The sequence below is a fragment of the Symsagittifera roscoffensis genome, chromosome 4 (genome assembly GCF_963678635.1).
Source record: "Symsagittifera roscoffensis chromosome 4, txSymRosc1.1, whole genome shotgun sequence".
NCBI classification, from domain to species: domain Eukaryota; kingdom Metazoa; phylum Xenacoelomorpha; order Acoela; family Convolutidae; genus Symsagittifera; species Symsagittifera roscoffensis.
This window is the reverse complement of record NC_087065.1, coordinates 1,113,162-1,137,781: the sequence shown is the minus strand read 5'-3', so window position 1 is coordinate 1,137,781 and position 24,620 is coordinate 1,113,162. Positions and strand designations below refer to the sequence as shown.

The 24,620-nt window shown below is 38.9% G+C and overlaps 1 protein-coding gene across 1 annotated transcript in view; it reads right to left on the bottom strand.

The window, feature by feature from the left end:
• Positions 1-24,620, bottom strand: part of LOC134843544 (E3 ubiquitin-protein ligase MARCHF6-like) — a 62,809-nt gene that overhangs the window by 16,205 nt on the left and 21,984 nt on the right. Inside the window, exons 2-7 of the mRNA XM_063859652.1 lie at positions 18,187-18,331; positions 7,686-8,178; positions 7,044-7,318; positions 6,529-6,887; positions 5,883-6,009; positions 3,047-3,673 (exon numbers count right to left, since the gene is read on the bottom strand). Coding sequence (XP_063715722.1) covers positions 3,047-3,673; positions 5,883-6,009; positions 6,529-6,887; positions 7,044-7,318; positions 7,686-8,178; positions 18,187-18,318 — 2,013 coding nt within the window. The 5' untranslated portion in view covers positions 18,319-18,331. The remainder of the gene's footprint in view (positions 1-3,046; positions 3,674-5,882; positions 6,010-6,528; positions 6,888-7,043; positions 7,319-7,685; positions 8,179-18,186; positions 18,332-24,620) is intronic.

The window sequence follows — 24,620 nt, the reverse complement described above, 5'->3', positions numbered from 1 at the left end:
TTAAATATTGGTTGTAATTTTACCAACTCGATTTGTCAAATTTTCTTTTTATTCCTTTGTCTTTTTTAACGTGTTAATAAGTTTCGGCTGAACTTATATCGACCTAGTGGCCTCTTATTGCGTCGTTCGGGGATCGAAAAAAGTGTGTGTGCGTGCGTGTGCTCCGAAGGGAAAAGGGACATAAATTTTTTTATCAGTTTAGAATTTTTTTGACATGAAGGGTTTCTGCTCAGGTATTTTCGGCTTTGTTACCACATGGTAATTATAAATTCAAATTCAATCGACTATCCGGAGACTGCTTGAGACCACTTTTTGACAATTTTTTATTGACAAAAACGATTTTTCGATTTTTTTTTGAAGTTTTTCCGTTTCATTTTATTCAAATTTGTATCGCAAGTGGTGCTAAGCTCAGCTTCGCCTCTGTGTTAGATTTTCACTCGAAAATAATCATATCAAAAAACATTTTCTGTGCTACCATCATGATTTCATTCATCGAAAAAAAAAACGAACGAAAAAGCAGACATATGTTGGCACACATTAAAACGAAAAAAAAAATCGGTAGCCATTTGAAATGTTTCAACAAAAACGAAATTTTTAGTGACTGTAGAAACCACAATCTATGATACTGTATTTACGAAGCTAAAAATCAAAATGAAAAAACAATTCAGCCGAGATAAGCAGCGATAAACTCCGAGTCTTTGTCGACACTAATCCAAGCAGAGTCGACACTAACCAAACTCAGTTGTGAAAATTATATTTTACAACTTTAGCTCTAGTAAATTTAACTCAATTTTAGCTAAAGTAACGATGTATTAGGAATCACAATAAGGGGTTAAGATAAGTCACAGCGGCTAAGCAAGCGACAAAATGCCACAAAATTGCTGTAAAATGTGGGGAAAAGAAAATTTTGAAAAACGAATGCCTTTCAAGTGAATCAAACCACATACCTCAAGCATATAAGTATGCATCCCTGCTCAACTTTGCCAATGACGCTTACAGGGCCAAAACACCAGCCAGTTATAAAACGGAACGGAGAACACATGCTATTAAAATGCTAATCCTAAATCGTCCACCGAATACTATTTTATGCGAGTTGGATTGGAAAAAATGAATAGTTTAAAACACAATGCTCGCATGGCTAAACATGACGAAAAAATATCCTTGCTAATCGCACAAGAGTAAATAACGCTAAAAACAATCTTGAAAAAAATCAAAACAAGCAAAACCACACAGTTATTTTATAAAAAAAAATAATCATCTGTTGCAAATGAAGATACACAAAGAAGCTTTAATGTGTTTTCTTGACACAATCTTGCTAGGGTATCACAGGGCGGACATAATAATCATAATAAATTAGTTTCCAAGTATATGCAAACAAATTACACTTGGGAGATCGTCAAAGGTGTTTAGCTTGTCGAGTGACACAACAAGAGCTGAGATAATTATGCTAATCAATAAATTTATGATTATTTTATCACACAAAATTCCTTTCCAAATCCAAAAAAGCAGCCCTCAAAATACATTTTGTTTAATTACCGGGTTGATTGGAGAAAGCGAAAAAGAAAAGAAACACCACTTACCAGAATAATTCCAAAAAAATTTTGTTATCTATTATGTAATGATCTCGAGACTGATGAAATATTTTTTTTCTAATTTTGTTTTGGGTCGCTGCTGTTCTTAAGTCCACTAAAAATGATTTATCGAACTTTATCAAGAAATCTAAAAAGTTTTCTAATCCTGAAGCTATCGAACTTTATCAAGAAATCTAAAAAGTTTTCTAATCCTGAAGCTATTTGTTCTGTTTTGATAGGTATCGGCTTTTGCCTTCGCCTTAAATCCTTTGTTCCTCTTAGTTCCTAAAAAGCAGGGCTCAAGTTCATCCAGATGTAAACAACCGTTAATACCGTCAATGGTGTCTTCTTTTCTCAATACTTATGCTAATGTTTTGATTAGTTCATATATCTGAAGTTATCTCTAAGTAAAAATTTTGTATTTGTTTTCATTATTCGTGAAGCTAAAGTGCTATTTGTAATAAAATAGTCAGTGTTATTATCCTTGGCATTGGCTGTACTTGATAGCTGGTTATTGATCAAAACGAATACTTTCAAAATGAACACATTTTTCGCAACAACATTTGCGTCGCAACAATAATTGCGACTTAGGTTGGAAAAAAAGTGAGTTCATACTATAACACAAGCTTTGCTTGTGTAAAGAGGGAGGAAACTGCAAGAACCTACAAGCACCTACAAGAAAACATAAGATGGATAAAACTGCACGAATCATCCACTGACTGCTCACATAAAAACAATCGAAAGTTCGAAAATGGTCAATGTTGCAGAAAAACAGTTGCTTTTCAGAATACACAGAGCCAACAGACTGTTGGAAAAGAGGCAATGAACGCAAGTAAACAAAAAAAATAGTTACTTGTTTTTTTTGAAAAACCTCAACTTCTGACTTTCCAAGAAAAAAAATAGATGCACTTAAGGCTCTGAATTTCTAGAACATTTATTGATTGGCAATAGTTTGATAAAACTAACCCATTTTGAAAAAAAAACTGGATCAATAAATAAACTTTTATTCCACTGGGAAATCTGAAAATGAAATTCCACCTTCTTTCGAAACTAGCAGCCGATCACGTTTTTCGTGACATTTACACTTTTGCTGTTCGATGGTGGTTTTTGCCTTCCTTTTAACAAAGAAAATCAACTGAACTTACAAAAAACTGAAGTCAAACCAAGAAAAATCAAAATTGAGCCTGAACAAATTCTATGACTTTTCCTGAAAAAAGCAAAAAAAAATATCAAGAGTCTGAACTACGTTCATCGACTTTTAAAAAAATAAGAGGCGTTGAAGTGTTAAAAATTTACAAGTTGTAAAGTTAAAAATACCGTTAATTAACATGGTGGTAATAAACAGGTCAACGCTTTATGTGAGTGGTTGTTAGTGGTTCTCTAATTCGGGCGAGCAAAAAAAACAGGTTTTGATTTGAAAGATGGTGAATGTGTGATTGGCAATACCTTCATGGTGAATGTGTGATTGGCAATACCTTCATGGTGATGTACATGATTCCGAATATATTGGACAGCTGTGGTTTGTTCAGAATGGAACAGGCCAGATACATGAGCAGGGATCCCAGAGCTATTGCCACATATCCCAGCAGAAGGAACAGCACCGCCTCCACTGGACCACCCTCGCCCCCACCCTCACTAGAAGTAGTGCCACCACTGCCACTTGTTGCAGCCATTGTACTGGTAGATGTAATAGCACGTGTGCTTGTGGTAGTTGTGGTGTGAGCTACAAAGGATTGAGACGACGTTGTGGCTTCGGATGAGGCCGCGATGAGTCCTGACAAGAGAACTGTGTCTGGCACTGGTGGAATGTTAGCGCTAACTGGAGTGGTCGCCATCGCCTGGTTAGACTGTGTATTGTGAGAGTGAAGCGGGACCGAGAAATGGGATAGTAACAAAAGAAGAATGGACAGAGCTCTGCCCAGATGGTAGGGGCAATAGGCGAAGAGGAACACAAAGATTCCATTGAGAGATATGACCCAGAACACATGTTCCACAAACACCAGACTCCCGTCCAGACCCAACATCCGGTCCCACGTCAGCTCCTCCGCAGCCTGTTCGAACATGTCCCCGCCAGCCTCTGCTACTTCCGCTCCATCCACCTCCTAAACTCAGCCACTCTTGTAACATTTACATCCAAATACAAATTCAGATATCAAAAGTCCGGCTGTACAAAGTTCTTAAAAACTGTAGAAAAAGTCGCAATTTGCTCAAAAAGCTCGAAAAATTTTGCGCCATTTCGCTTTTGTACGTATTTGAGAGCTTGATTGGCCCTCCTGTCAGCAAATAATTTTGAAATTAACTTAAAAACAAATTATACACAGGCGAAGTTGCACTTCGCATGCACGAGCAAAAATATGACCGATAACGCTACTGGGAAAAACTGAATGAGTAAAACTTTGAGTCTACAAAATTTCTTAAATGACGCACGCCAATTATGAGTCTACATAGTTGCTAAGTGACGCAAGACAATTATGACGCATTAGCAGTACGAGTCAATTTTAGAAAAAAAAAGAAATTTACCAATTAACATGTCTTAAATTATTGAGCGGACGCATTGTAGCTAATATACGAAAAAGCTCATTCAAAACATCCGACACTCCCCATGTTCAAACCCCCTTATTTTGTTGCGGGTCTCCTTCTCTACCTCGTCGCTACAGATCCATGATACCTTGAAGCTAAAGTGCTATTTGTAATATAATACTCTGTGTTAATTTCCTTAGCATCAGCTGTATTTAATATTTGGTTATTGATTTTATGCACATACTGCAATAAAAGAAGACTTTCAAAATTAACAATAATATTTGCGACTTAGGTTGGGGAAAAAAGAGATTTCATACAATCACACAAGCTTTGCTTGTATAAATAAAAACGTCAAACTGATGAAAACCAAACTTGAGCGTGAACAACTCGAAAGACTTTTTCCTGAAAAAAAAATTAAACCACAAAACCCAAGTAAGTGTCTTCACTTCGTTCACCAACACTCGAGCATAGCCAACAGACAGTTGGAAGTAAGACAATGAACGCAAGGAAAAAAAAAAAACTATCGAATTTAAAAAAATTGTGCTTTCGGCTCTTCGAACTTCAAATCAAATTTTAATTGACGTTTTTTTCGATAGAACTAACCTAATGTGAAAAAAAAACTGGATCAATAGATAATTTTTTCCGCGGTGAAAACCGAAAATTAAGAACAACTCTCGAAACTAAAATTCTATCACTTTTTTGTGACCTTTACAATTTAATGCTCGATAAAGAAATTGCCTTCCTTTTACACAGAGGCGAAGCTGTGCTTCGCAAATACTTGCGAGAACACGACCAAAAAGCAGCTCTATCAAGTGAAATAAGAAAAAGTTGAAATAAGCCTCGATTTAGCAAAAACTCGGCTACGTGTAGGATTCGAATCTGCGACCTTGCTTTTTGGAGTCTCACACACTAACCACTCAGCCACGGATGCTTAAATTCACCGAAAAGTAGCCAATAATAACAAAGCTACATGTGCTAATAAATTGCCAATTCGACGCCGCAAAAGGGGCACCAAATACAAAAAGACACAATTTTGCATGTATTAAATTGGAAAGCGTAAAGCCAAATTAATGAATAAATTATTCATTTCAAAAAAATTACAAGATACATAGTGTTAGGAAAACTTCTGAAATCGAGCTTTTTATCATTTTACTGCTGTTTGAAACAAATAGCTTTTTTCGGTTCATTTGATGAATTGAAAATGCATCAACTGTATTAACTTTTTACTAATCAAATGTTAAAGCACATATGACATTATACAGTTCCAGCAGCCTACCGTTCTGTACTATGGGTTTCACACACTAACCACTCAGCCACGGAGTCTTAATGAATCACAAACACTAGCCACAAATAAAGCAGAGAACAGATGCTATGAAACTTTCGATGCTACATATTAAGATTATAGCAAAAGTGCCACCAAATAAGTTAACACTTTTATTTGCGAGCTAAGTTAAAAAAAACAGGTTGGTTCTAATACACTAACTCTCGCAAGTGCAAACAGCGAAAAATCAAATTTACGACTGAACAGATTCTAAGACTTTCCTAAAAAAAATCACCTTGACCTATGTAAGAATATTGACTCTTATTCATGACTCTTAGGAAACAACTGATTTTTTTTAAAAAAAATTTCCAAGGAAGAAATGAACAACCTTAAACCTCTTTGAATTTCGAGAACTTCAAACAATAAACTCTTTTTAACCGGAGACACTTGAATACAGTAGCAGGCAAATAATAGCAGACGATTATATACAGAAGTAATAAATGACGAGACAAAAAACCTTGTTGACTCACCTCTGGTTCAGGTTCATCTTCAGCAACTGCAGCCTCCTCCTCGTGTTGATCCCCATTGTTGTTTTCCGAACCACCGTCTGCATCATCATCAGCATCGATGTCATCCAGAACCGGCGGCTCGTCCAATCTCAAAACATCAAATTTCAAATATTTAATGGTACTGTTTCCTGAAGAAAAACAAAAAATAACAAGATCTATATAGGAGCATTCAACACGTTCATTACTCTTTAAAAAAACAGCCAACAGACAGTTGGAAAAAAGCAATGAACGCAACTTAACAGAAACAAAAAAACTCAACTTTCGAATTTCAAGAAAAAAATGCCTTTAGAGCTCTTCGAATTTCTATGACAATTTATGATTGTCCCTTCTTTGATGAACTAAGCTCAATTTGAGAACACTGGATCAATAGATAAGATTTTATTCCGCTGGGAAATCTGAAAGTGAAAATCCACTTTCGAAACAAACGTCGATCGGGGTTTTCGTGACCTGTCCACTTTTGCTTTTTGACAACGGATTTTGCCAGCTGCGAGGAGGTGAATCTGGTGAGCAAAGCTGTTCACGGGGGAGGGGGGGGGGTCTATCAGCCGGTAGCAATACACTGGTTCTCGCGAGTGTAATTACTCCTGGTATGTTCTCTGGGTCGCACCTGTTAGAACGTTGCTCGACTTCAGTTCTCCTCCGTTCAACTTCAACATCCGCTTGCCCCTCTCCGTCTCGACCATCAGTCACTGCATTGAGCTCCACTCTTCCCTCCTCTTCACTACTATTGTCGATCCTTTGGTGACTGTCCACCCCAGTATCTGTGTCAGATGTGCCAGACTGAGCACTACTTATGACAGCATTACTCGCTCTAGGAGGCTCACTTTCCACAACAGTGCTGTTGCTACCACTAGATGGTCCTGCTCCATCTGCACGTGTGTCACTCTCGGGAGACTTCTCACCTTCTGTTGGGTCTCCCCCTCTATCACGGTCCACTTCTTTTTCTTGTCTCAATTCCTCATTCGACTGCACACAAAAAGATACTTACTACCTGACACGAGTTTACATTCAGTTAAACACTGCTTTCAATAAAGTTGGCAATCAAAAACTGTTGCAATACAATTAGCTCAATTACAGCCTCTATTCTATGTATTGTATAATTAGGTGTGAGTGTTCTCTAACCTCACTTCTGTCTCTGCCTCCACTCTCTTCTTCTTCCCTCTGGTCACGTGGCTCCTCCTCTGTCTCCACATTGTCATTATTATTATTATTATTATTATGATTATTGTTGTTGTTGTTATTGTTATTATTTAGTTCCTCATTCTGAACAGGAGGCACAGGTTGATTCCCCTCATTCACGTTGGGCACATTGTTGTTGTTGTTGTTATTGGGGTTGTTGTTTGCTTCACGACGAGCAGGAGGATGGTTAGCCTGTACACCCACATTGCGTCTACCTGCTGAACAAACAGAGCAAGACAGAAACCATCAGCCATCATCTCTCACCCCCCCCCCCCTCCAGTTGTTAATTTCAACCATCATCGTAACAAAAGTGGGAACACTTGTCTCGCTTTCATTGACAATAATAGCAACTGTCAATTGAACAATGCCCCAAAATCGTGAAAAGTGTCGTTGAGTTGCTTCAATATTACTCTCACAGGCAAAGCAATACAGGTTCAATTGATCTCAATTCAGCCCCGTGAAACAACCAAAAAAAGTGGCTGCTAGTACTACAGCAGTTTGTCCCTAGTAATGTGAACCCTCATGCACTGACCCTTTGCCTTCCCTGGTGGCTAAATGGTGCTATGTTAACAGTTGGTGTCTTACCCAAATGCAACTCCATCCAATCCGGCGCAGCTCCATTGATGATCTGTTCGCGCAGCCACACCAGTGCCACAAAGGCTGCAATGCTGGCGGACACAATGAAGGCACCATAGAACACGTCTGAGAGGAGATTGTGGGGACTAAGGAGGGACCAGGTGAGGGAGAGAAGGGACCCCATGCTACTACCCACTCCTGCTCCAACTCCTCCCCCTCCCCCCACCCCAGGCACAGCGATAGCTGCAGTGCTGAAAATGAACTTGTAGATCCTGTATGCTGACAGGGGCACCACCAGCAGCCACGCCACAGCCACGAGTGTGTAGTGCAGCCAGTCACACACGCCCCGTGTCACCGTTCTTCCCAGCCCACTGAGGAGGATGCGCACTGGCACGTGTTTGGGCATGTCCTCTTTGTAGATGGGCTGGAACTGGAACCGATGCCCACACACCTCGCAGTTGGGGGGCCTGTCGTTGTGTGACAACCATCTGTCCAGGCACTCCTGGGGACAATCAACAAATAGTTATCTACTTCTTCCTTATTCCTCATTTAGAACCCCATGTTCTGCCTATAAAAACCAAATCAGTTAAAAAAGATGGTTGCTGCAATATAATACATACAAATGTTCATTCCAAGAATTATATAAGACTGCAGAATGGAACAATGCGGCATAGTTTTAAACCAAAACATTTTGTTCCCATGGAAGTCTTGTTTCGGTTCTTACGAATCAAATATATGGTGAATGATACAATATAGAATTTTAGTTCATGGTTGCACCAGAATTAAGGCATTATTGGCTACTCAATTGGAAATTTTTAAAGTGGATGAAAACAAAAGGGAAACTTGTAAGCTTTTTTAATCAACTTAAGTCTTAATGTTACCACCTACGTTTTTTACAAAACGAATTATCAAATTATCAATTCAACAGCAAAAATCAGAAACTAAATTTAGAAAAATTTCTGACTGAATTTTATAAGTGACCATAAGTAAGAGTCCGGGACCATACTTCCCATACTTCCAAACAAAGTTTTTAACGGGATCATACTTCTAAACGAGGTTTTTAACGAACAAGAGCATACTTCTCAACGAGGTTTTTAACGGAATCATACTTTAAACGAGGTTTTCAACGGGATCATACTTATAAACGAGGCTTTTTAACGGGACCATACTTCTAAACGAGGTTTTTAACGAACGGTAGCATACTTCTAAGCTAGTTTTTTTTAAACGGGACCATACTTCCGAACGAGGTTTTTAACAATCGGCAGCAAACTTCCAAACGAGATTTTTAACGGGATCATACTTCTAAACGAGGTTTTTAACGGGACCATACTTCTAAACGAGGTTTTAAACGAACGGTAGCATACTTCTAAGCTAGTTTTTTTAACGGGACCATACTTCTAAACGAGGTTTTTAACAACCGGCAGCATACTTCTAAACGAGATTTTCAACGGGACCATACTTCTAAACGAGGTTTTTAACGGGACCATACTTCTAAACGAGGTTTTTAACGAACGGCAGCATACTTCTAAGCTAGTTTTTTTAACGGGACCATACTTCTGAACGAGGTTTTTAACAACCGGCAGCATACTTCTAAACGAAGTTTTTACCGGAACTATACTTCTGAACGAGGTTTTAAACGGGACCACACGTTTAAACGAGGTTTATTAACGGGAACATACTTTTAAACGAGATTTGTAACGGGACCATACTTCTAAACCAGGTCTTTAATGCGACCATACTTCTAAACAAGGTTTAACAGGTCTATAATTTCCCAACTAACTTCTTGCGCTTTTCCCTGATTATTGCATTGCTGCAGGTGGAGGCCTACCGATGAGTATGCTTTCTGATGTCCTTTACTTTTAGTGGTCAAACGCTGAACAGTTTGTCCAACATAGGTGGAAGTACATCTACTACACGACCGTTTGTAAACCACTCTTGACTTGAGGACATAAGAAAATGCTGACTTCAGCGATGGTAAACATGATTGTAGTTTCCTTTTGGTAAAAACGATTTGAAGATTGGTTAAACTTCGCCTGCTGGCAAAATGTTGATTTGGTTATCTTTATTATTAACTATCGGCATTGGGGGCTCCACAATCTTTTGTGATTGAGATGAACTCCTCTAACTGTCAACTTTCCTTCAACTTACACACAAGTTAACTTTTGTATCTCTAATTATAATTGCATACAGTTACTGATCTTTAAAAAAACAAGTTTTTGACGTATTGTCCAATATATATTTTTACTTAATATATATATTTTTTCCATTTTGTACTTGTATCGATATGGTAGTATGTGGCATATATTTTTTGAAAAAAGCGTATAATAATAGGCTTTTATTCTCCAAAAATGGCATATGAGTTTTCAAGCATGGGCAGCACATTATCAAACATTATCACTTTCAAATGAAATGATGAATCAAACTTTGCACGATTGCATAATTTTATGGCTCAGCTCTTCGAGTGAGTTTTTCGAGTGATGTCCTTAGAATTGATGATGTTTGGCTGAGACGTATGGCTGGATAATGTAGATCACTAGTATATATTGCGTTCATGCTTAGTAGGCCAGTTTCGATTGGCAAAGACTTTTTTAGAGAAGTATTTTTTCCGCAGGCCATTTTTTAATATCATTTCATCGTCAATTTTGAACAATAAAAGCTGGTCTAATATTACTCCGAGGTATTTGATTTCAGTTTTTTCTTGGATGATGTTTTGTTCTTTTATATAAAAAAAAAGAATATAATTTTTTCTTGGTTTTGCGAATGTTTTTATGCTGAATTTGACAAGTTATAATGGCTATAAAAGTAATTTGAAAAATATTAGCATTTTTTCTAGTTCTTTCATCGCTAGATCAGCGTTTTGATTTTCGCAAAAGAGTAGCGTGTCATCTGCTTACTGTACTAGTTTGCATGAATTTGGTAACTGCTTGTTTAGGTCGTTGAAATGAAGATTGAAAATCAGAGGTCCCAAAACGGTGCCTTGAAGAACACCTTGTTGCAATGAAATCCAATCTGATTCAACGTTTACGCTTGTTGACAATCGTTTTCTATTACGTATACTGATGAAAGAAGTAAACGAAGTCAAAAGTTTACTGATACGTTTTCTATTATGTTTCAATTTCACTTTTAAAAACAGTTCAAAGTTTTAGGTTTTATTAGAGAAACTTATGATCAATTAAATCAAATGCTTTGGAAAGATCTTATGAGTAAGCTCCAACTTATTGCTATCAACTGATCTTCCAAATGATTCGGTGCAGAGTAAATGCACCAATTGTTGAATAGGTTCTGAAACCCATTTTACTGCTGCTTAGGGTTTGTGATAAAAGATATCCAATTATTTGCTTGTATAATTTTCTTCGAAAACTTTAGATAAAACACCAGATATTGAAAATGGTCTGCAGCTTTCTGGCAATTCAGGGCCGTCTTTTTTGTAAACTGGAGTAAAAATGTCCTTAAAATTCCGGGGAAAGAGTGTTTTTAAGATAATTGCAACAGCCTTACAGTGCGAGTTTTTGGAATGGAATTTCAAAACTTTTCTTCACTCAGCGCTTGTAACAACTGTAATGAAACTTCATTTTTGTTTTTTTCTCAATTTCAAATCAACTTTCTTATTTTCATCGCTTTTTAAATTTCATATCATCTTTCTTCATCTTTCATCAAAAAAAAGAGGGCTGGGTTGTTGTATTTTTTTTTTCGAAAAAGCAGCGTTATGTTGATAATTTTCAGGTACGCAGTTTTGCTTTCGAACAATTTTTTACTTCTTTTCCTATAAAGTTTTCGTGAAGAAACATGATTCCGTTTTTTTGTCGAGTTATTGGTATCATTGATGGATGTCCATTTTCTCGCTCTGTTATTCTTGAACTGATTAAATGTGTTTTAAAAGCTTCATCTTGGAATTTTACTCTGTTTACCGTTACGCAAAAGATTGATTTTTGCGGAGCAAGTTTTTTAATAGTTTGTACAATGTTGTTGGTGAAAACGTTGTACTATGGTTCGGGGTCGTTTTGCTGAACAAGTTTTCATTGATTTGAACAGATTTTAGATTTACATTCGTCTTGTGAAAATTATCATCTTAGCTTTTGCGTTTAATTAATATGGTTTTAGCAGGATGCAATATTTCAGCTAAAGAAATTGTGGCTTATTGGTCTGATTTGATCGATGGCATGAATAGCCTTGATTGATTTCTCAAACAGAAATAAATAGCCAAATATGGTTTGGAATCGGTGGGTTCTACTTTGTTAGTTAACTCATGATTAAAAGGGACAAGGATTGTAAAAGAGACTATTTCTCGACTGCGTTGAGACAATTCAAATTGTGTTTACCTTTAAAATGCATTTGTAGAATTGCACAGTAGCAAGTTCGTCAAGAACAGATCAATAACATTGAGAAGCAGCGTATTTAGTAACAAGAGTTCGCCAAAGTTAGTACTTTGACTCCTAGAACCAAGCTTTCAAGAAACTAAAAATTGTGACTTGAACATTGTTTCCAGGTCCTTCTACCGTTTATATGTAATTTTTTGAAATTCTTTTTGTATTTTCTGGTGTTACTTCAGTTCATCGGTGGACCTGCGCCTGGGTAAACATCACCTAATCGAAAAATTTGTTTTTTATTGACCAAGAACAGGCAATCTATAGAGTCAGTTGAAGCTGGATTTCAACAATCATTGAAATTTCTAAATGAATCACTTGTTTAAAAAAGTTTCTAGGAATCCGAAAGACATCTATTAGGGATTTCCTGTGATAGCATACTTGATATCATTTTAAAATTTTTCTAGTTCCTTGTCTTTAGTACACTACAGTTCCTTCCCATAAGGTGCAAAAATGGTCACAACAAAAAACTAGTTCCCACGCTTAAGTTCCTATGCTAGTTCTGACGCTGTAACTCCTTCCCAGTTAAAAATAGTCACAACAAAAAAGCGCACATTAGCTCAAACTAAAATAGTCTTGCCTTAAACACTAGTGGACTAAATTATACGCAAACTAACTGTTTTACTCTCTAAAATGTCTAGGTTCAAGGACAGTTTTGAATATTATTTACCAAAAAAAAACATTGATCAAAAGCAAATGAACGAATCTGCCCTAAATGGGCGTTTCAATTCTTGATTTGAAGCACTTACTAGTTTATTCCGTGTCTGAAAATGCCAGTTTTTATCATTTGTAATAATTTGTTTAACGGGGTGAACACTTTTTAGAAAAAAACTGAGTAGAAAAAATTTAACACAATAAAATTTCATTTTTCAGTGTGGCAACTTTCTTAAACTCGAATGTGTCTTATACTTTTTACGAATGATGTAGTTTGAATTTGTCAATACTTTTTCTACTCTGTACAATGGTATCCAGGCTTGCATTGATTTGCTTCCAAAATCTGATTGAGTTGTCAACAGAGGATTTAAAAATAAACAAAATGAATGCAGTTTCAGTGGCTGGGCAAGTGCTTTTTGATCATAATATCCTCAGTATTTCTGGTATGCAGAAATTAAGTTCTTTTTTGTTTCTTTGAACTTTATTAACATCGCATCTTGCATTGCCGTAACAAAATCGGATTCGACTGTCACTGTTTCCATTGCTTTCGTTGAGAAGCGGAGATCAAAGGGTTTTGTCGGTTCTCTTCCATGGAAAATTGAGCTTGGGCAGCATCCAATTGAAGAAGACTATGAAGTATTGTGGATGAATGTTGGCAGTGGGACATATTTGTGCCAGTCTGACCATTGTTCATTAGTGTTCAGCTTTAGGATTCTTTTAAGAGGTCCATGAGATCGTTCAACAAGGCCGATAGTCTGCGGGTGTTTTAGTGTCGCATGGTTAAAATGAATTTCGAGCAATGTCGCCAAATCGTGCATAAGTTCTGACGTGAATGTCTTTCCTAGATCAGCTAGAATTTTTTTCGGGATATAACTATGAACAAAAAACATCTTTGTAAGTTCTCTTGCAACAGTATCCGCGCTGGCATTCGTCAATGGTGCTGCAAACAAGTATTTCGAGAATACATCGATTCCAGTGAGAACAAACTTGTAGACTGGTGATTTCAATGGTCCAACTATATCAATTTGCATCAAGTCGCCTGGGAAACATTGTAATGAAGAAATTGGTTGTATGGTGAAATCTGGTGCTTTGCCGTTGCTTGTTTGAGTTGCAGACACGTCAAACAATTTTTAATCGTATTAGTTAGAAATTCAGTAAAGCCGGGAACTAATTACACACAATGCGTACACCGAATTCGTCTCAGACCTGTTGTTCCAGAGCATCAACCAGAAGATCTCGAAACCCTTGACCCAAGTCAATTTGAAACGAATCTATCACTTGGCAAGTACCGAGATGAACCAGGACTCTTTGACGATTCTTTGCCTAAACTCTTAGACGATATCCAACCCGAGAACGGTGGACAAAGCAACCTTCCCGATGCACCTTCACAAATTCGACAATACCCATTGGAGGACCCGCAGCAGCACCAATTCCTCCGGCAGTAGTCCCAATTTCAGCAGTAACAGCAGCACCAATAGTTGCGCCATTACCACCGGTACCGCCACCAATAGCAGCACTGCCGCCACCAGCAATTCCACCGGATCCAGATCCATTAGCTCCACCTGAGTTTGATTACAACAATGGACTCACTAACAACGAGCGGATGCACGATGCAGCGGTCCCAGTACCAACTACTGTTAATCTCGGAAAAGATGGACAAAACATGGCCCAAGAAACATCGCGAACGAAGCGCAAATCAAAGTCGAAGCGCGAGACAAGATATTTTGCCACACGCGATTTAGCAAAGATATGCGATATCACTTTATTTTACCACGCGAGCAGCAACCACGAAAAAACGTATTGAGAACAATAGATGGACACATTGCAGTTCCTATTCCTCCCAGTCAAAGATCAACGCAGGATAAGCGATCGCAAATACAAAAGAAGGCAGAAGAAGCGACTGAAATCTTTCCTGCACGTGATAAGAAAACGAAAACACTGAAAGACAGTTTAAAACGAGCGAAGAAACTGACTAAACGTAAAGACGGACCCGGCAGCAGCAAAGATTCGGTGAACTCAATTTACCATGAACCAAATATCTTTGTCGGACCCGGAAACCTGTTACAGTTTCCAGGCTCTATAGCGCACTGTGTCTTAAGTGACTTTCAAATGAGAAAAGGTATAGCACGCCAAATTAGCAGTGCATATCCATGCATGAGACCAACCCTACAAAGCGTTGAAACACCAATAGTCGGATCATGAGTTGCAGTTTCTTTGCCTTGGGAAAACAAGTCACTTTTCAATCTAGTTACAAAATCTCATTTTTTCGAAAAACCAACCTACTACAATTTGTCACGAAGTCTCAATTGCATGAAGAAGCAGCTCCTTCAGAAAGGCATACGACAGATTGCCCTACCAAAGATTGGATGTGGACTCGACAAATTGAAAGAAAGTAGTTTTCAGCCTAATAAGCGACATTTTCGAAAAAACGAATATCTAAATTTTTATTTACTTTGAAGAAAAGTCGCGATATTGCCTAGTACCGTTCATGCATTCATTATAACTATTGCCAGCTCCAACAGCAGCCAATTGATGCTATCGAAGTTCGAGAATAACGACTTTGAAACGAAGAAAAGTCGATATTTCGAGAAAATCGATTTTTAACCTCGAAATTTCCCGAAAAAATGACACCATAGTCACTACACACGAACAAAAACGGTTTCGGACCCTTAAATCATGTTTCAACGCCTATCTGGACAAATGTACGAAGTGGGTCCACTAGCAGACCACAACTTCACGAGATCTCGAAAAATCTACATGTTGCCCATGTTTAAGCATTACGAATAAAAAATCTCTGCTCCCCTAAAGAAAGAGTTGGAGGAAAATTGAAAGTTTTGGACTCAGCAATTATAAGACCACCAATGAGGAACAGGCAGGAAAGGGGTCCACTAGCAGACCACAACTTCACGAGATCTCGAAAAATCCACCTGTTGCCCATGTTTAAGCATTACGAATAAAAAATTTCTGCTCCCCTAAAGAACAAGTGGGAGGAAAACTGAAAATTTTGGGCTCAGTGATTACTAGATCACCAATCAGGAACAGGCATGAAGTCAGTCCACTAGCAGATCACAACTTCACGAGATCCGGGAAAATCCACCTGTTGCCCATGTTTAAGCATTACGAAAATTTTTTTTTTGCTTCCCTAAAGAACGAGTGGGAGGAAAACTGAAATTTTTGGGCTCAGCGTCCATTAGACCACAAATGAGGAACAGGCAAGAAGTGAGTCCACTAGCAAACCACTTTTTGGAGATAAAAATCAAACTGAAACATTCCCATGTATTAGGATAGGAGAACCAAGAAAAACACATTTCGAGGGATATATTTTCAGAATTGCGAACAGGAAACTCCCAAATGAGCCCCAAAACATCCAATGGAATAGTTGAGACAACCTCTAAAGACTTTCAGAGATACTCAACAAGTTCTCTAAAACAGTAAAAGCACAAAAAGCCACAGGAAACAAAAAAAATGATGAAAAATCCGAATTTATCATCAATAATTCATCGTGACGCAACATTTTGCTCAGGCGAGCCAGCAAATACCTTGAAACGCTTGTAAGAAAGAAGTGCAACGTCTGTAGAAGAATTGAAAACAAAAAACAAAAGCCAGATTCTGCACAAAGACGTTGATTGCGACAAAATGCAAAAACTTCGTTGAAAAAGTGGAATTTTGACTTTACAAAAAAAGGAAGTCTATCGTCACCTTTCAGGGCGTCAGGCCACCAGAGGCACGGAACAACCAAAAGAAGATGATGACAACACTTCTCAACTATCAGATGATATCTGAAAACAACAGTACAACTAATAAGCACGTACACCAAAGTACAAATTGCTTTACTAGATGTCAACTTCGAAAATAAAATTGTGAATTTTTCGACAAAAGAGCTTTGTCAAGTTGTTGGAAACCAATTCACAACTAATGAGGCTAATAGAAGAAGCAAACCGCCCATGTAAACTTAAACAATCAACTACAGCATCAACGGAGAAAAATGTGAAGGACATGCCTAAAACAACGAACGAAGAAAGCGATACGACAAAAAACAAATGAAAGAAAGCAAAGAAAATAAATATTACACACCACATCAATTGCCGTGCAAAATTATTTACAGTTGATAACTGAAAATATCATTCTATCATCGAACTGACCTTATCATCTAGCACTTAACTCCCATAACCCGACTCAATGTGGCTTTCTGTCCCCTTTAAAATATTTCCCATTTAAACTCAATTCAATTTTATTTCACATTATAAATTGAAGTAATAAACTGTGCTTCTAAATCAATGAGTGTGAATGATTCTTTCGATAAAGTGATAGATAAAAACAATTTTCCCGTAGCAGTATATATTTTGTCAAATTGATTGTAAATTTTTTTAAACTGAATTATTTTAACTGTAAGCAGTCAAAAACTTAAACCACCCAGGAAAATTTCTTATTGTGAGGTAGTGTGACAACTCCGCATGATGTCATGCATTCTTATGCTATAATAGATTACATAATTAACCTTGTTAATGAAATGAAGTTCATACATTTATATTTATTTAACTATGTAAATATTGATGGTAATTGGTACCAATCATTAGAGACTGCGACGGAGCTACTAATCAATTGAGTAGAAACGAATTGAACAAAATAATACAGTCATGCTCTAACTTGCGCCGATCGACTAGCGATATTCCAGAAGTTAAGAACCGAATCCTGCATCCTTAAAAGTAAGATAAGTCTTAACCGCTCGAGACATTAATTATGAATACAAATCAATAACAAATGATAGCCAGTACCGCTAAGAGCTATTCGAACAGCTCGCAACTATTACAATAAACGACGATATAGCTGTCCACAGCCATCCGAAGGGATACTATATCACAGTTGTGTCTTAGACTTTCACACCGTTGGAAAAACTTATTACAAATGATGACAACTGGCATTTTCAGACTTCAAAACAAACTCAGTGCTTCAAATCAAAAACCGAATAAATCAGAGAGGGTAGTTCAGATGAATTGCAGACGGACGACGAATAAATTTTGGCAACAACCCAAGTGAATAATGTTAAAAACTGTCTTTAAAATTAGGCATTTAGGAAAGTAAAAGCGTAAATTTGCGCTTAACTTTGTCCACTAGTGTATTTATCCCCTTTGACCTACCCAAAAAAAATAAATTACAAAAGGTGCCCCTCCCTTTAGTTACGGTCAGTGCACAAGCTGGATAGGGCCTTACCAGCGTTATAAAAAGGCATTTATATAAGCAAACTATCATTGTATCAATGAAGTCATATATCAGCATTAAAGGCACCGTCGTAATGTTAATTTTTCTTAACCGTCCGCCAATTCTTCCTCTACAATGGCGCTTATAGAGTTGTCGATGAATTGAATTTTGCGCAGCGATCTGCACCCCCTTATACATAGTACCCAAACATCTACGATTACTATCATTATAATTGACCTTCTCGTTTGGCTTTCGGACCAGATTCACGGTTTTGAATTCACTTTGCTTCGTACCTGGTGAACATATCTCATTGATCCAGCACAATGACATGGGTAGAAAAGTGGCTTTGTAGCAGCCGCCTCCATATAACAATAGCGACAACAGTCACCCGAGGCCAGGTCCACCTCACCCTCATTTTCAATCATTTCTTACGCATCTGAAAAACATGCAAACAAATTCATATGATGACTTTTTCAAAAGTGTTTTTGTATATAGCAAAATAGTGTTTCAAATAAGGGTCTAACCCAGAGGTGGAATCCAGCTAAAACTTTCAAGTTCGAAACCGGCCCGAATGAGTTGATTAAAATTTGGCTGGCCGAAAATAACAAAAATAAAAAAATAAATAACGGTAAAAATTTGTTTTCTTTTCTCAATCAGCAAACCAGCTTGGCGGCCATTTTGACGGCAGTTTTAGTTCAATTGATTTCAGTTAACTTCTGATCATCAGGCGACACTTTGATCATTAGGTTCAACATTTTGAAGAAATACAACTTTCTCTTTTTCATTTTTGCGAGAACTCATTCATTTGACTTTTCCCCTCTGATTACGCTGACGCCTGAAAACGGCCCGAGGGGTATGTATTTAAAAAAAACTAGGCCCAATCCAGGCCCGCAATCGCACCGGCCTGAAAAACCCGAACCCATTTAGTTCCACCATTGGTCTACTCAGATCTAAATTCATCACCAGGATAACCATGATGCTATGCTGGAAGGGCTGAAAGCTCAACGCTCACCCAAGACTTTGCTGGTATGAACATTCATGATGAATATGCCACCCAAGAACAATGTGACACGACGAGGCGCAACTGTCCCTTCTGCCATCGCTTGGTTGCCATCCTCTCCGATGGTACGCTCGGGTCTCATGGCCCTGTGGGAAACCGTTATGCACGGAAGGCATCAGAGCCCACTCACGCAACGGCTGCGCAGGTTATATGCGCCTCCTCGGTCGATGACTTCGCAAAGCTGTTCAAAGGTGACCAGCCGAAGATTCTGAAATACATTCCGAAAGCTGCTCGACCAAGTAAACTCTGATACCGCAGACAAATTCGCCTGGGCTAAGCTGCTGATGGTCCCCGTCGCGTGTCGCAAAGCTCCGCCAAGAGGAGGTTCTGCACATCAGGGAAATCTCACCTCAATGGTCAAGAAGCAGAATGCTGCTTTTATTCAGGCTGAACACATTGATAAGCCCAAGGACAACAAACCGAGAGTCGTCCGAAGGGCAATAAACAAGAAAGGAGACATTGCTACGTTGGTAAGCGAGAAAGTAAATGAGGGAGACATCAAGGGTGCACTACGAATTAAGAGGAGTGACGATGTTATTGCACCGACTCCCGAGAAAGCTGAGAAGCTCAAGGCTAAACATCCAACAGCACCGGTCGACAGACGGTCCTTCCCATCGTGCAACCCTGAACCAATCCGAGTGAACCAATTGCAACTGGAACGAAAGCTGGACGGGACCACCTCAGGGAGCAACATCTTAAAGACGCGACCTTACGCGACCCAAATGAAGCCGGTTGCAGACTGTTGACTTCCCTAACAAGATTCACAAACAGCTTCATTGCTGGGGAGTTCCCAAATTTTATTCTATGTGCCAGTCGGTCATATTTGGAAGTTCTCAGAAGGTCAAAAGTATCATAGTAACCGAGGTTACAGTCAGGAGTCCCTTCATCACGTATTCCAGTCAAAATCCTTGGAATTTTCTAGACATGGAAGTAATAATGATAAAAGAAGATGACAAGTGTTTAAGTCCTTTTCAATTAAAATCGATACGGGTTACGTTTCTTCAATAAGAACACGCAACTCGACACGAGAAAATATAATATACAAGTGTTACAAATAAAAAAAATCGTCGAAAGCTATTTTGTCAATTATTGTTCTGAGTACGCAAGCGGCTTTCGCAATTTGTATTGCCAGGGAGATTCTCTGTTTTAAATAGCTGCCTGCTCTGGGTTCCTCAGTGCATATGCTTAGGTTCTTACAAAGCTTGCTCAAAAAAATTTATGTGCTGGGGCCGCAAAAAAAATTGTGACTCTCAAAAGCTAGCGGTTGAAAAAAATATCCATCATCTACAAGATCTTTATACTTATCATTTTTTGGCTCTTCGCTTAAGCGGCAGCGGTACTAGGGTTACAAACAGACCCGGCATTAATCCTACAAGGAGCTAAGGAGTCTACTACCGTTACATCCCACAAGAGCTGCTTAGCAACAGCCCATGGAACGAGCGTCAAACCGTCTGGTCGCTTCTGATCGGTCCTGTAGAGGTGTCGTGGTTCTAAAACAGACGGAATGTGAGCAGAAGATTAACTCTGCTTTATAAGGGCATTCAGGTTTGAATGCCTAGAGAATCTCCCTGCACTTTTGAGGCAAGAAAGACCATGCCAATCATCCTCGGTAACGTCTTTTCCGCACACGCATTTATGCCGTTCGCATATTTTTGAGCCTAATCGAATTCCTATCGCAATTCTGAGTTGTTGGTTCGACAGTTTTAACCTTAAATTTTTTGGCACGTTATGACGTTCAACCATTGGGAGCCAAATATATATTGGAACGCGTTGAATCTTTTTACGTCCATTGGTTCGAGTCCTAAAATCAAGTCTGCAATTTCGCTTTCAAAAATTGGCTCCGTCAAATTTTTTTGGATTTCATTTTCGGAGCCATTTCAATTTTTCCAAATTCAAACCACCGTTTAAGCGCATCATCATAGGTTCCATCCACATGCTCCAAACAAAAGATTTCGAAGTTTGAACCTTGAGTTTGAACCTTGAGCCTAATCGAAGTCCTATTGCAATTCTGGGTTGTTGGTTCGACTGTTTTAACCTTAAAATTTTGCACGGGATGACGTTCAACCCTTGGGAGCCAAATCTATCTTGGAACGTGTTGAATCTTTTTACGTGCGTTGGTTTGAGTCGTAAAATCAAGTCTGCATTTTCGCTGTTAAAAATTGCCTCCGTCCAATTTTTTTGGATTTCATTTTCCGAAGCTATTTCAATTTTTCAAGATCAAACCACCGTTTAAGCGCATCATCATAGGTTCCATCCAACCAAAGATTTCGAAGTTTGAACCTTTGTTTGGAAGTTTGACCTTGAGCGATGTTTAGTCTTGATTTTGGGGTGAAATGCAATTTTTCAAAGATTCGAATTGAACCTGTCATGCTCAAGTTTCTCGCGATAACTGAAAATACGATAAAATAAGATCAGAAGAATCGAACTACAATCGCGGGAAAGTAGTCCAAAAAAAGGAACGTGAAATTGCTATTCGCCGTTTCGCCATATAAATCGAACGAGAGTAGAGCTGTCCTATTCTTGGAAACGGATCGAGAGTGGCGGAAACAAATAAAGACGGGAACAAATAGAGATGATTGAGTGGACCAGAGTGAACCTTCGGTGGAAAGGTGGACAGCTGAAGTTGCCCAATAGTCCAAATAGAAAACTTGTGTCTTGAAATAAAACTTGTTCATTTCAAGCTTCTTGACTTAAACTTGATTACTGGATTAATTCTATAATTTAGTTAATCAATTCTAGAGGTCGTGTCGGTTTGTAAAAACCCAATTTAAATTTCTTCAGTGTGTTTAACATTATAATGATGAGTTAGGGAGAATTTTAGGTTGATCCATCTAAAATGGATCAAAGGTCCACTGTCTAATAAAAAGTAATGGTATACGTAAGGTTCCGACCCTGTTTTTAATGGTGTTCGCGTGTTTTAGGTATTTTGAGACCTGAGCATGGGGAAGTTCTTAGTTTCTAGAGTGGGGTGCGGGGGCGGGGGTAATTTGGTAGTAGCCTTCAAGCTTTAAGACGGTTTGCGGTCTCATGTCGCAAGTAAACCGAATTGGCTCCGACCGCTTGAGGTAGAAAAACACAAGAGATAGTGTCCTTGACTCTTGAGCCAATGGTTATAGGGCATATTTTTCTTAAACCTCATATGTGACTTAAGTAAGCGACTGTTAAACTACCCGTTTCAGCTGGCGCCAAACTATTATCGCTTCCAAAGCCAGATGTCGGCATGCGTCCCATTGCGGTCAGAAACGCGCTGCGACGACTAGCCGGGAAGTTTGTCTCGAAAAACGAAACACCTCGATTCTTGTCTCATTTTGAACCTATCCAATTAGGGACCGGAACGCGCAGCGGATGCGAAGCAGCCGTTCACGCCGCTAGGGCCTTATTGGCCGACGCACGCAATAACACTGCATTATTGCAGATGGACTTCCGAAACGCATTCAAAATGATCAGACGCGATACGGCAGCTGAAGTTATTTCCGAGAAGGCTCCAGGAGCATACAAGCAGAAAAAGGCAATATGGTGAAGCAGTTCTGCAAAATACTAGACTTACTCCCGCGGCAAACGGCCTTTTTCGTGCGTTAAAACTGTTTCTCGGCACCCAAACTGATGTACAACCTATGCACCGCCCCTACTTTCTCTGCACCAGATGTTATTTCACAGATTGACTCAAAATGGACAATCTCAGAGGAGCGCATCCTGAATGTAGCCATGGATGAAATATCATGGGCGCAAATATCTCTGCCAGTCAAGATGGGTGGCTCTGGTTTACAAAACATGATTGACCTCTCCAGCTCTGCCTATCTATCCTCAGAAAAGGCCAACAGCCTGATGGTCGGTCGACTCCTTAATGACCATGCATATGAGCTCCCGATTGATACGGCAATAGCAACATGGTTCGAGCGATCGCATGCCACGCCACCAGACACGCAGACCTCCAAACAGAAGTCATGGATTGAACCGATCCATCGCCATACTAAAATGCGGCTTCTCCAACGAACCAGCGACACTGAGTTGGCAAGGTACAAGGCGTCAGATGCACTGGTTCAGGTGACTGGCAGAATGCACTGCCTCATCAAATTTGGGTCTTGAGATGTCTGATGACTGATTCCGGATCTCAGCCTGTCTGCAGTTGGGCGCCCCTGTAACCAGGCACTCACCTGCCCCAACATGAGGAGCAGACACGCTCGCCACTAGACCTGCAATAAAATGATACAGAAAACGCCCCGATGGCGTGCCGCTGCTCCCATCGTGCCGAGGTTGTGTTGTAGCATGGGACTTCACATGCATACACAGACTCGCCATTAGCAACCCACGCCTGGCCACCTGTTATGAACCTAGTTAGAACTGTGAGGGGCGATCATGGGACAGTTCTAGAGGCTACCAATAAATTGAACCCAAACTTGCAGTTTACTCTAGAAGAACTAGATAGAAAAGGTAATTTGACATTTTTGGATTCAAATGTAAAATTGGACTCACGGAAACAGGTCAGCTATGGGTGGTTCCTTTAACCCACAGATACCGGTACCAATCTTAAGTTTAGGCCTTCGCACTATTGCAGCACACAAAAACGCTTTTGAAGGAACGGTTAATCAGGTTTTCAGAAGTACCCCATGGGTAAACTTTGATGGAGCAATGGAGAGAAATCGGAAACATTAGTTTGAAATTTGATATCCAGAACAATGATTGGACAGGGTAATGCTTGAAATTTTTGACAAGATCAATGAGGAATGAATTTTTTAAAGGCTACAGCATCAATACAGAGAAATGATGAATGGTGGAAAGACTCACCCGCATTTTTGACAATGCAACAATGCGTTTTTTGTACTTCAATTTCCCGATTGGTGAATTAATCGCGCGTGCTGATTTTTGGCGTTTTTCTCCAAATATGCAAAGCCTCTAGCGTAAGTAGCTTATGAGTGTTGCCTGTTTGGTCTGTATTCTCTGACTTCAGCTCAGTAGTACCGCCTAGCTTCTTACTTAGGGCATTATTGAAAATGATACCCTCTTTGCTGTGTCCATCAACGCTCGTGGCTTAATGTCCTTGCCTGGTCGACAAGAGTGGAGTTACATTCAACACGTGTAAGCTTTTACGCCACTTTGGATCTTAGTTCACGTCCAAAGAAGGTTTTGAGAGATGACAATCTTGTTTTAATTTTTCTTTTTGTAAAATTATTTGTGCCCCGGATATTTTTCGCACCTTCAAAAGTGGAGAGAGTCTTCCATTAATTCTTTATTTTTCTGTTTTGATGCCGTAGCCTCAAAAATTTTTATTCCTGTTTGATCTGGTCAAAATTTTTAAGCACTATTTTGTCTGACCAATGATTATGATTTTCAATCCCTTATTTTTGATTTTTCTCCAATGAGCTGTCAAAATTTACCCATGGTGAGCTACTTCTGAAAAAACGATGGAACGTCACTTCAGTAACTTTCTATTGCTCTGCGAAGATGCGCAGGCTGTAAAACTAAGAATGATACCGGTATCTGTGAGTTTTTGAGACCATAATTTTTTACCTATTTTCGTGAGTCAACGTTTACATTTAAATTCAAAAAAGTGCCGAAATACCCTGACTATCAAGTTCTTCTAAAGTAAACTGCAAGTTTGGACGCAATCTATTCGCAGCCTCAAGGAATACCCCAGGATCGCCCTCTCAGTTCTTACTATGTCATCTA